Here is a 13,119-nt window from a genome sequence, read left to right as displayed (position 1 = left end):
GGTGAACTTATCCTTTAAAAAGGCAAGATTCTTTTTTTAAAAAGTGTCCAAACCTCGCTGTCACAATGAAACTGTGTGTCAACGTCCCACTTTACCTTCCACTAACTGACACTCTCCAGTTGCGCATCTCTCTGCTTCTCTGATTTTTCATGCACAGATCATTTTATTTCATTCATTTGTGGTGTTCTGCCTTTTTTTTTCTCCTCTCGGCGGTGTCGGTGGAGACGCAGACAGGAAACATGTGCAGAGAGAGACGGAAAGCAAAGGGGCCCCATCAGCCGGAATCAGAGCGGGGATGTCGCAGCCATATGGTTCATTTCTTAACCACCAGGCCACCAGGATGCCTCTGAATCCCGCTGTTAGAATTTCACGGCATCGTGCGCGCCTTATAAAACTTTCAAAACACACAAACCTACGACAGCACGACTGCAGCAGCAGCAGCAGCGCGTCCAGGTCCGGAGGGATCCTCTCCGCCACAGCCGCAGCAGGTTTAAAAAGCCGGACTGTGGTTGGACCGACGGACTTCCACGTGAAATGCTTTCCTCGGGATCTGCTGGCAGGGGGAAGCTGAGTAGGCATCCAATAAGAACTCCAAATCCAGTCAGACAAACCGCAGCCTCTCAGTGTGAACCGTGTCCTTCAGAGAGATACTGGCAGCCCTCGTCTCACGTCTGAAGCATCTCGGCTTGCTGTGTGTTTGCCTTTCATATCTTTTCTCGTCCGGGGCAGAGCATGAGTAAGCAACCCGCTACTCCGGGCCGACTACCTGCATTATTTTTGATGTACGAGGGAGGACAGGCCAGGGGAGGGGGGTGTGAGCGCGAGAGCAGACATGCTATCAAAAGTTGAGGGCGCGATCAAAATAGAACTTTCATTTCCTGTCTGTCTTTCTGCCTTTTTAAAAAAAATAAAAAAAATAAATAAAAAGTCTTTTTTCCAGCCTGCTGTGTGCTCGCGGTGAATATGAGATTCCCAGTTAATTTCAATGTCGTGTTTTTCGCGAAGTTCTAAATATAAAGCTAACAGGTAAACCCCTGGAGGTATTGCGATGGTCAACAGTTGCTGAACATCTCTGTCAGATCTAATATCATTCAGTCACAGCAGAGCAGCCGACTCCATCACTGAAGCCGCAGCAGCTGGAGAAGAGGCCGCCGTCCGCCGACATACAGCAGGCCCGACTGAAGACGTAATTAACTGGGTTCAGTCGAGCCGCTACAGTACAGACAGTTATAGGACCAGCTCCACGCAGTTGTCTCAGATTTACTGTTTACTGCAGCAGCTGTGAGTATCTCAGCAGAAGGACACCTCGAGAAAATGTCACATGCAATTAAAAGAGAATGGAGCAGCTCAGGCTCTAAATAATTCAGACAATGGAGCGTGATCTGAAAATTGGCTCCAAAAGAGCGCAGCGCTGCACTTTCCCCCGTCCCACATCTGAATTTTTTTAAGGGACGGCTGCCTGCAGGAGGAAGTCTGGAGAGGTAGCAGTTCCAGTCATGCCCATCTTTTACCTCTCATCTAAAAAATACCTTTTTGTCGTTAAATACAGTTATACTCTAAATGGTCTTCCATTGCCAGATCCTGATTGGCTACATTATCGACATGTCTTTAATCTGCTGCTTGTACTGAAGGGCCTTAAAAGGGACTCGTCGACAGTTCTACGCAAGAAGATCAGTTTACTGGTCAGTTGGGCAGCATTACTTTTCAAAGTAACTTCTTACATACCAACACTGAATAACGTACCATCCATTATCCGTAACTCAGCAGGCTAATAATACCAGGAGTGCCAGGTGCAATGTCCCCCTCACAGCTTTTTAGTAATCTTTTATGTTTATTTCATTTTATACCAGACATCCAATGATGAGGGGGCAGAGGCACACATGCTGCAGTCTAAGAAGCTCATACAACATGTCCATCACTTGCAATTTGAATGCAGAGAAAGAGGTCGAATAGTTGAACATGAAAACAAAGAGAAACCACTGCAAAGGCCGCGTCCCGCCGCGTATACACACATCTGAAGGTGGCTGCAGGTGTGAAGGAAATCTCCAATGTTAGAACAGGCGTTGTTATTAATCAGATATTAAAAGATCAAACACGCATTTTAGAAAGACGAGAGGAACACACTTTGAAATAACATCATGAAAAAAGACAATTAAGTTGTGCGTAAGCTCGTGCGCGATGCTGTAGTTTTCTACCTGAAAGTTATTGTGAACAGACATTATCAGATCTAGAGGCTGAAATGATTTTTTACCTTTTTTACCTAAAAACATGCATCATGACATCATTTATATATTCTAAATGAATAGTTGTTTATATCCATGTTCACTCGGTAGAAGTAATTTTCTTTGGTTCTTTTTCTGGCTAGCTGCTAACACATATTCGAGTGTTCACATGTAAATGATAGAAACAAAACAGTTCGGCAATTGCTCCATGTTGTTTCTGCTATTGTGGTCAAAAACCTGCATTTGAAATACTTTGCCGATCGGGCATTGGGGTTGGGGTTGCATTGTGGGAAATGCTTCTTCCAGTGTTCATCGAGGCTTGATCTATAACCACTCAATTGATGTCGAACATTAGTGTCGCAGCCTTTTAGTACGACTTATTTCTCGACCTGAAAAGAGACATTTCACATCAGTTTGAAGACGCTCACTGTGGATGTGATAGTGATGCTCTTTGGCTCATATAATAAAACATTTCTCTTTCTGACTTTATGGAAGCGGAAAATAAACGGTGTAATACCCCTTTAAATGTGTAACCAGAAAACCTGTCAGATTTGAAAAACAAAAGACTCAGCATCCACCCCTGAAAAAACTTTAGGCCACTCAAACAAAATGACACAGAATATATGCATATGCAGAGGGGGAAATGGAAGCCTTAGTAATAAAAGGCCTATTTAAAGGAAATTGGTAGTCTGCTCTCCCTGGTAATTTTCTGATGAGAGGGATACAGAGCAGGCTACAGAGACTCAAGAGAAATATTCTACAGGGACTCAAACCAAGGCCGGCAGCGTGGGCGTGTGGATGAGGGTAATAACCGCTGCACCGCCACTGGATTGAATCCTTTTTTTCTCTGATTATTCCATCTCTCCTGTCATTTTTTTCTCCAGCAGCGCATCATGTCCGGACAGGCACCTGTGAAGTGGTGGCGCTGCACCGCTGCTGCAACAAGAACAAAATCGAGGAGCGGTCGCAAACCGTGAAGTGCTCCTGCTTTCCCGGGCAAGTGGCCGGCACCACCAGAGCCGCCCCGTCATGCGTAGATGGTACGATCCAGCTGAATATTTCATGGGCTAGCTTGTTTTTTTTTTTTCTTTTGCTGATACTCTTTCCCCAGAAATCTTGAGGATTAGCGCTGAGGTCACCGATTAAGGTTGCAGACCAACTCACCTGTGTGCAATTTGTTCTCAAGCACGTCGAGGTCATTAATGAATGGTCACGGGTTGTTGTTTTTGGGCAATACTGGTAATTACATGATGGATTACACATGAACAAATCCTCACAAGGAAAAAGGTGATTTTTACTAGTGCATTATGGAAAACATCATCTTTTATGCATTGTTTTCAATGGACTGGTCATAACTGCATGTGCATGATTATGCCATTTAAATGTCAAATGGCATTTTTAATTAATTTTTAATAATTTTTTTATTGTTTGGTCCACAAAAGGTCAGAAGGATTAAAGTGTTAACCGGTCACATTGCTTAAAGGCTCTGACAGGTGCTGGAGGGGCAGTCATGGTAAAGCACACTAGAACTGTCGCATTATATTCAAATATATTCACATTCACTCTCAGTCAAAGAACGAAACATGATGCTGCGAAAATGATGTGGACTGTATATGTTCCAGTAATTAGCCACGTGCAGTGCAAAGACTTTATGTATCCCTGACACACGGTCAGGCTCAAGAGAACTACGAGCAGCGTCCCATTTCCTGTGTGGACTGCAGAGCTCGGGAACGTGGGAGACGATATGAGACAAAGACGAGGGAGAGACAGATTTAACACAATGCTGCATAAACAGTGAGTCAATGCTAAACATCAGGCAAATGCTGTCAAACACGATTGTTTAAAAAAATATCAAACTAGAGCATATAGTACATAGTATATATACGTAAGTACTTTGTGATATTATTACAACGAGCCATCCTCAGAGAAGAATAAGGTCCCATAACAATGTTGGAGGTGAGAAAAGCCGGCTACTTAGACCAGTAAAACAGCCCGTTTGTCGTCCTCTGAGGGAAGTTTGTCTCTTCAGTCATGAAAATCATGCGATGATGATATTTCTGCTCTGATGAAAACTACATAGTGCCCCTTTAAACCAGGCAAACGGGATCAGCCTGTCCGACCTCTCCAGTTTCCCTTATTTTAAAGCCTAAATGTCTCAGCATCAGTACAGTGACAATCTTGAGACCTGTGTGTTTTAGTCTGAATTTAAAACAGACAGATGTTAGATACTCTGGTAGTTTGTTGAAAATGCTCTGTGAATAAACAGAACACGGTCCTGTTTTCTTCCTGCTGCCGAAGAAGGCCATGCGACGTTCTCACGAGGCATTTAAAAGCCTTCCCGGTGACGAACATAAGAGCGGAATGACAGACTGAACTGAGAGCTCTTAGAGTGGACAGAGGAGAACGCACGTTTGGACCATGAATCCAAAACCCAAAGATATTTTATTTACCGTCATCGAAATGTTTGCAATGTTTTGCCTATACAATGAACTGAATGCGAGCTTGCTGTCTGATACAGTTTAGTCATCATTCAACAGCGCAGGGTTGTACGATGAAATACAAGTCGTAGTCCCTTTATGCTACTCACGAAACAAAATTTATGCAACGGACAAATCATTAATAATGATATAAAAAAATATCATCATTATAGATCAACCCAATTATACACATGATTTCTAAGAACCTGAATTAATGTTTAAGTAAACTGCCAAATTATGTCGCTAGCCAAGATTGTTTGACAACTGCGTTTCTAACTCCAAAGATCTACTTCAAAACTATATAAAACTACTAACGATAACACTAATTCTACAGTACATCAATTAAAACCGAGCCCTCGGTGTTCAGAATGCGAAGCTGTCTGCTGCACTATCAGTGACCGTGCGGTCAATGATCCTGACAGTCTCTTAGCATGTTAATGTGCGAGAGCCCAGACTCGGCTGAAGTGGCCGCTCCGCGTCTGGCCTGAAAAAAGCGCTGGTTTCTGGCTAAGCCGCGGACCCAATCGTGTTTGACCTATTCCTTGACATTTTAGTATTGACATTTTCTGCAAATTAGAGCTGTGAGTCGGCGGCCTCAGTTTAAAGCTCCGCGGGTGATCTCAGAAAAGGAAATGATCAGCACTTAACCTTTTAATTATTCTTTCTTCTGCGACCAGGGGATTACCTTTAACTCCGCTCTGTGTGAGATGATCTCCTACTTATATGAAGATAAATGAACCTCTACCTGAGAAAACTTGAACGGTTTTGAATGGGTCATACGGCGAGGTGGCCGCAGACGGAGAATTTTAATGAGTGGAGTTGGGAGAGAAGATGTCTGGTTCGGGGTGACTTTTGTCTTCTGTCGCTGTTTAGTACAAACATCATGAGAAAAGTATCATTACTGAGAAAACTGGTGAGCAATGCTATGTAACGTCTTTCAGTGTCGCTGGACTGTAGTCGCCTGGTTTACACGCAAAGATCCTTGGATGTGTTTTAACCTGATGTTCTAGGTAAACAAGATATTACAAATTTCTGACATGTCGACAAATCTAGCCACATCTGGTTATTTTAAAGTCAGATGATGTAGCTATAATGTGTGGAAGGTGTTGTCCAGAAGTCTATCAGGACTGGAAGCCTGTTCACACACCGAAAACACTAAAGGCTAGAAGCTAAGCTAATTAAAGCTGCTGTAAGTGAGTGAAATGAGTGATAAATGGCTCTCCTGCCCCCACTCGTGCAGTAAAAGAGAAAATACATGTTCTGGTATCCCTGTCCACTTTATCCAATCAGGACAGAGAACTCCATAAAGAGGCGGGAGCGGGATCCTGGAGCGGGGAAAGCTATCAATTCTAGCTTCCCGGTCGCAGCTTTTGCTACAGGTCAAGTGCAGAAAAAAAAAGTTGTTAGAGTGTGGTGACGTAGAGAGGAGGGAGGGGATTGCTAACCGCGAAACAGAGAGAAGGTTAGCTAAAGTGACGACAACGCTAACTGCAGCGCTAAATAAATAACTGGATTTAGTGCATTATAAACAGCTCGACATGAACGCAGCGTACCTGAGTGAGAAAGATCAAGCTCCACTTCTACGTGACACGTAGGGTCCAAATTAACTGTAATGAGACAGTCTAAATAAAACACACTAATAATGTAAGTGGGAAGGGAAGCTAAGCTAGCACAACCACTGGCAAGCTAATCTGTTTGCATGTAGACCACAGGGGCTGTGGGTTTTGCTATTTTGTTTTATGGGGTTTTTATTTTATACAATAGATGCATTCATTACCTGATATTTTGCCAGCAAGACATTTGGAGAAATTTTAGTGGGAGAAATGTGACAGCCCAACACTGAAGTATTTTTAGGGAAATCCTGTTTATCACAACTATGTATAATATAGAAACTGGGAAAAAAAATCAGAGAGATGCATTATGGGATAGTTTGATAGTTCAGGTGAGAAGAATGATACCATTGTGAATATGAAGCTGTACTGCTAGAAGCTGTTTAGCTTAGCATAACTTAAAGACTGGAAACACAGGGAAACAGCTAGGCTGGCCATATATATATAAAAAGAGATCTACCAATACCAGCACATTTAAGATGTTTGCTTTATTTGTACAAATGTCAAATTGTTACCAAATGACAATGTGCCCTTATTTTTTTGGCTTGGACCTTGAAGGTCATTGCTGTCCCTCCACATTCTCCAAAATCTACAGTACACACAGCCACTCCAAACTCAACGTTCAAACTATTCCAACTGTTAAGACACAAAACGCTTAAATATAGATGGAAAACTTCTGCTGAGCATCCATTTCTTTGTAAAATCGAATCATGGATTTGCTGAAGAAACTCTGAAAAAGTCACATATTGACAGTCACACAGAGCTCAGAGGTTTGGTTTCCAATTTTGCACTTAACTTCAAAATGACGTCTCAGTATCTGCTGTACTGTTTGAGCTAGCTAATGTCGCACTCTTGCCAGAACAATGTGCTTTGGCTGCGCTCCAAAGACACCGAGCCAAAGACGCTCGCATTGTAATCTCCAGCACTGGCACATGATTGTAATTAAAGCAATTTTAACTTGATTGAAAGATAGATGCTCCGGTTTCTCAACAGTTTCTTTTTTTTTAAACAGAATACAAAACAGATGACATATCAGCGTGGGCTCAAGTGGCACGCCAATTAAATTCACAAATGTGCGAGTAAACACTTCTTTTGAGTTCATGAATGTGAGCCCAAGGTCAAAGCAAAGACGCGAAGCCATTTTACAGCCAAAATATTAAAAAGTCCAATCAATGAAAGTATAAACTGTCTCTTTGCTCCCAGATGTTCTCAGTCCGAGCTGCCTCTCTGTTTTTTAAAGCACCATTAGCTGCTAAGTGAAATGTATCTCGTACACTTTATGTATGTTTGGTTATCAATACTCCCATTTCATTTCACGAGAAACCTTTGTGGCTTTTTAATAGCTGCTGGTACACAACCACCATCTGCCTGCACTTGACCTGATGCACGCTTTACACCGCGCCAATGCTATAACCCCGGCTGTGTGGTGCAGATTGATTCCCTCATGTCATAAAGTATCCATTCTCTGCTATTTAGTCTAGTGAGGCTCCCGTGTTATGCGTGGATTATAATAACCATCCTCTTCATTAAGAAGAACACTAATGTGGGTGGAGGGGAATGTGGAACGTAGATAATGACCTCTGTAATATGCCAAATTTAAATGATGTCTTGTACAATGGAGTACCAGGAGCTTAATGTTCTCTTTTATGGATGTATCCGAGGAGGTGTTCTGGCTGCAGCTGAAGGGTTTCTCCGGAGTCGCATCCCTCTCCTGTTCCTACCTTCAGCACATGGATATTTATGACGAGGCTCTCGACACCCTGTGTGATTAAACACTTCTAATAAAAGAGTGTTGCCAGTCAGAAAACAAGTCTTACATCACTCACGCGAGACAGCTGTCAAAATGTGCGACACGAGCCGACGAGAGCCGCGATGATTCTGATTAGTGTTTGAGGACACGCCTCGTTTTAGGCTCATGTAGCGTAGCTACTTGTCAGCCTGGTCAGTGGCCCTATACTCAAAGTTTGACACTGCAGGTACCAGTCTAGTGTCACCTCACTGAGCGCTCAGTAATATAAAAGCAAGAAAAGTTGAAAGCGGCTGGATGGTTCGGTTGGATGGGTCATACACTGGACTTCCAATCTGAAGAACAGGGTTCATGTCCAGGTGTTTTTTGTGCCTAAACCCAACCAAAATATGAAGAAAACATTGTCAATGTAATTTTAAAACAAACTTACCACCTCCGTCAATATCGTGTTATCACCATGTCTGCCTGTTGGGTTAGTTTGTTATTGTTATTTTAGCATTATTATGTTTTATTCATGTTTGACCATAGACTTCAACAAATATATTTTGTTTAAGTTTTTTGTTGAAACATTTAAGGCTGGCTTGAAGGCATATAAACATTCTGATTAAATGCATTTTCGGACTATTTTCTCTTCGACCATTAAATCTCTTCACCAGCCTCGATAGTGGAGCAGAAGTGGTGGTGTCAGATGCACCCGTGCCTTGACGGGGAGGAATGCAAAGTTCTTCCTGATCTGAAGGGCTGGAGCTGTGCTACAGGGAACAAGATCAAAACCACTAAGGTAAGTTTCAGGAAAAAAAACCTTTGTTTCTTTCATGATACCATATTCAAACCTGTTGAATCTGACCTTACACACTTCGGCCGTTGAAGGTCATCGTGCTGTGGCTTCTCTTACAGTCGCCTGCCCCGCCTTCACCTTAAAAACAGCTCATGTTTGCAGGCGGTGCTCGGACCCCTGGGGGCCTGTAATCAATGGGCTGCCATGTCTCCTTAGCACTTTCAGGCCACTTTGAGCACCCAAACTGGCCAATTACTCACTCCAATTACCTGCTTTTAACGTTGTAACGTGATGCCCGCATCCTTCACATTGTTATGACGACCCGCCGACTTCAGTTCTGTCTCTCTCCATGTGCTTAATTATTTAAACTGCCCGCACCACACCTGCCTGGAGCCGGGAGCCTGGAGCCTGGGGCTATTGATTCAGGGACTTGTCGGGACCTCAAAACGGGATATTTATATATATAATTAGATTTTCTTTTAGTGGGTTTGGGGCTCCGAGACAAGCCGGAATGTGCGGAGGTAATGATCAGATCTTGATGAGACCTTCGAGTGTGAAAGTTAAAAACATAATTGTTCTCCTGTTGTCTTCTTTTACATGGATGACGGAGAAGATATCCGCGGACAAAGACCAGCTTTGGTAACGTCAGATGCTTCACAGCGAAGTCCAGGTAATAAATCAGAGATTTTATAACTTTTTCGTGCAGTGAATCAAAAAAATGCATTACAGTCTTATTACAGCCTCACTGTACAAAAACAATGTACGCGTCTCATTTACTGTAGTGCGGCGGCACGTCGCATTGTCATTAAAACAGACGAACGGAATCATCAAGCATGTCTTCCCAGTTGTGCGACAGCTCTATAGAGAGACGTACGTATGATCAGAGAACACAACAACAACCCCGTTCAAAGCATCAGCATCACCCGGTGGATTTATCTCACACACCTTTGAACTCAGCCAGAGAGACACGTTTCTTAAGATTCAAACCTTTCCGCGGGGCTGCATGGAGCGGCGGGAGGTCAGGCTTTCTTCTTCACCTCTGCTGAGCTATCGGGGAAAACAGCTCAACATGAACCTGGAATCCCCGGCAATACTGTCCTCTATCATCATAAATGCATTCATGGAACGCAGAGAATTCAGGTTCACACAATTATTAGTGACTGGCGGGGAACACGGCTAGCAAAGACGTTCAACCGCAGCGTTAAAATCTGTAGATTCACAGCCCCCGAATGGCAGCAAGATTTTGTCTTTGTCGGACTTCGACACATAAATCCCTGGAAGTCTGCGTTGCTTCATACTAGAGGGATGAGAGGAAATAGTGATACAAAGAGAGCAATGGCAAGTGCTGCTCTTTTAAACTAGTCAATCCCTCTTCATCCAGCGCATACCGGAGCTCACGATTTAATTTGGACTGACAGGGAAGAGGCGTGTGTTTCACTCTTGAATTTGCAGGAGAACACTGAGTTTACATGGGAGAAGAGTTTCTTTAAAATGGCTCTGTTGCGTCAACAATTTCTCACCAATATCTTGAATCTTTCGTCAACTTTTTCGATCACTTGCCGATCTTAAGGGACAAATTAGCGCATTGGTTTTCCAATGTGCATGAGTTGTTTGACTGCGTGACAATGATTGGTGGACGACACATACGACAGCATTTAGGAAAGGCACTGCAAATGGGAACCTCTTGATCCAAACACCAGAGACCTTGATGCAGAATTATTCATTTGATATGTTTGGAGTATTGGTATTACATGTTACAAAGAAGTCATTTCAAGTTCAAATCAGATCACGTCACGTTCTCACTTCCAACCCATCAGAACTGATGCTGTACCTACCTCTCTAGCGTCGGGCCTGGCTGCTGTATTTGATGCTCTGGGTGTGAGAACGCTGTCTGTCTTATTGAACCTCAAAACCACAGCCCACAGTCCAGTCGCACAGAGCGCAGACACTGGCTTTCAAATAGAAAAATTAACCATCAGTGAAAAGTTTTATTTGAGCCGGTATGCTTGTTTGGTAGGACCTCAATTTCTGTTTGTCATTACAAACCACGACAGAAAACAGTCGGCACTGGCTGAGAGTGAGAGACCTCACACGGCAACGTTTCCGTCATTGATTGTCGCAAATTAAAAGCGGCATAAAGAGATAGAAACCTTTGATATGAGCTTTTCTTTAAACTATATCCGAACAAATTCGGCGATCATTTGCCAATCTGGAAGCAGATTCAAAGTGGAACCTAATCCAAGTTACCCAATGAAACGAATGAATGAAAGAAGACATAGCCAGCCTGACTATCAAAACTCAGAAAGACGTTCTCTCTTGTGGTTGTTGTTAAGGTGCAGAAGTGTTTTGTGCAACTTCAAGGTGAATATTCAGTGACAACGGTCCCGATGCCTCCAAACACTGCGACGGATAGCGCTGTTAGCCTCCTGGGTGTGTTTGTAACAGGTTTTGATGTCATTGGAAACCGCCGTACCTGACAAATGAGTACTGGATGATTTCTCCTCCTGCTGTACGATGTTCTCCTTGATGCTCGTCCGCTGAATTCCTATGCTACCATTCAAATAAATGCAGAGCCACATCCCCAAAGAACAGCCACTTGAGGTTTTGATTTGTGGGGGTAATTACCAATTAGTCCTGGCGGTAAAACTTTATGTGGGTGAAGGTGGTGAATGCAGCAGCCTCCCTGCTTTCTGTTTTCTTGCTGATTTTTTTTACGGGGCTGGATTCTCACATAAAAAAAAGATACTTTGCCTGGTGCAGCTTTAAAAATGGCCATACTATGAAAATCCCAGCCGTCGGTAGTTACAACACAAAACATATTGCTGAGGAGGACACTGCGGTGTGCCAATTACACGGCTGAATTACACAAACACAAGACCGTGCACCTGCTGTGTTAAATCTTCCAGCCAACCTTACTTCAGGCACTAAATGGAAATGAATCCTTCGCCAGTTAAATTAGCACTTGTCAGCCACCAATTAAACAAACGCAACACCCACTGAAGACGTGGTTTTTCCTCTCAGTATTTTTAGCATTGTTCCAGACAGTCACTCAAACGCTGTTAATGACCCCCCCCTCCCCTCCACCGCCCCACCCGAAGTGAGACTAAGGGTAGATCCATCTCCGAAGACATTTTCCTTTCTGACAAGAAGCAGCTCTGCTCTTTGTCTTTTCGGCGAGGAATTATTCTCAAATTAGTACCACATTAATCACAGTGACAGCTCAGAATGTAAATGACTCTGTAAAGGGAAGAATTTATTGCAGCCTGTACACAGACCAGCAAAGTGCTGCAACAACCTAAATTTATAGGAACTCTTTACCCTGTGTTTGATATGATAATGCAGGTTTTCTTGTCAAGTAATGGCCTGATTGTTTTTTTTTTATTGTTTTGCCTTTTTCTGCATAATTGCGGATGATTTATGTGACACTATGCAGTGCTGCGCTGCCGCTCTGGCCTATTCTCTGTCAAACGACCCATTTGTGAATTAATCTAACCGGGCTGTCAGAGCTGTCTGTTCCCCATCAAAAGTTCAGCGTCGATAATGGAGCCTTACAAGTTCGCCCAACGGCTTCCTTCAGTCTGTCAAACCTACGTGGCGGCTGACAGACGGTTGGAATCGATAGCGGACGTCGTTATGGAGGTTGTTATGTTATGTTCCTCGAGAGTCTCTCCCAGAATGTACTTTTGGAGGAGCAGAGGAGCTGCCAGTCAGATACTGCACTTCATGACAGGCAATTTAATCTCAAGGAGAGTGGAGGTCTTCAGAGTGTCTGTCGAACTAGGAGAGAGAAAACCTTTGTTTGGAGCACAAACCCAGCTCACCAGCAGCCTTTATTCCCTATAACTCGAACTGATGGATCAGTGTACTGGCACGTGAAGCCGATATAGGTCTAATAACAGGCACTATATTGAATGTGAAAGAATTCCAAAGATGTGAGGGTTAGAAAACTTGACCTTTACACTTGACTGTCGACTTGACTCCTGTCAGGTAGAGCCACTGCGCTGCAAATGTATTATGTATTATGGTTTGCCCCTGCTTGCATCACAAGCTGAAGGTGATTTCATACGGTTGTTCGGTCGGAGTACAATGTCGATACTTACAGATCAGGATTTTTTTTATAAAAGCTCTGGTGAGTATTCATAGTACCTAGAGGGTGAACCTTGAATTTTAGGTTAACAACTTTAAAAAAAAAAAAATCGCATTAGAGATGCATACACCAATCAAACCACTGACAAGTGAATTGATCAACATTGGTCATCTCGTTGCACCGCCATGCTGCGGACCG

The 13,119-nt window shown here is 43.3% G+C and overlaps 1 protein-coding gene and 1 long non-coding RNA gene across 6 annotated transcripts in view; one reads left to right on the top strand and one right to left on the bottom strand.

Annotated features, from left to right (window-relative positions):
* LOC115595105 (uncharacterized) overlaps positions 1–13,119 on the bottom strand; it is a 105,804-nt gene that overhangs the window by 52,781 nt on the left and 39,904 nt on the right. The gene's annotated exons all lie outside the window — the stretch shown is intronic.
* Positions 1–13,119, top strand: part of LOC115595104 (chemokine-like protein TAFA-2) — a 67,410-nt gene that overhangs the window by 52,766 nt on the left and 1,525 nt on the right. For 2 of the 5 annotated variants that reach the window (XM_030439218.1, XM_030439214.1), the window contains 3 exons: positions 3,107–3,262; positions 8,713–8,837; positions 9,436–9,504. In XM_030439218.1, the coding sequence (XP_030295078.1) occupies positions 3,107–3,262; positions 8,713–8,837; positions 9,436–9,477 (323 nt within the window). In that variant the 3' untranslated portion in view covers positions 9,478–9,504. The remainder of the gene's footprint in view (positions 1–3,106; positions 3,263–8,712; positions 8,838–9,435; positions 9,505–13,119) is intronic. The other 3 variants (XM_030439219.1, XM_030439215.1, XM_030439216.1) reach the window with 2 other exon arrangements.

This window comes from Sparus aurata, chromosome 14 (assembly GCF_900880675.1).
Source record: "Sparus aurata chromosome 14, fSpaAur1.1, whole genome shotgun sequence".
Lineage (NCBI taxonomy): Eukaryota > Metazoa > Chordata > Actinopteri > Spariformes > Sparidae > Sparus > Sparus aurata.
The sequence above is the reverse complement of the archived record's forward strand: the minus strand, read 5'-3'. Positions and strand labels throughout refer to the sequence as shown.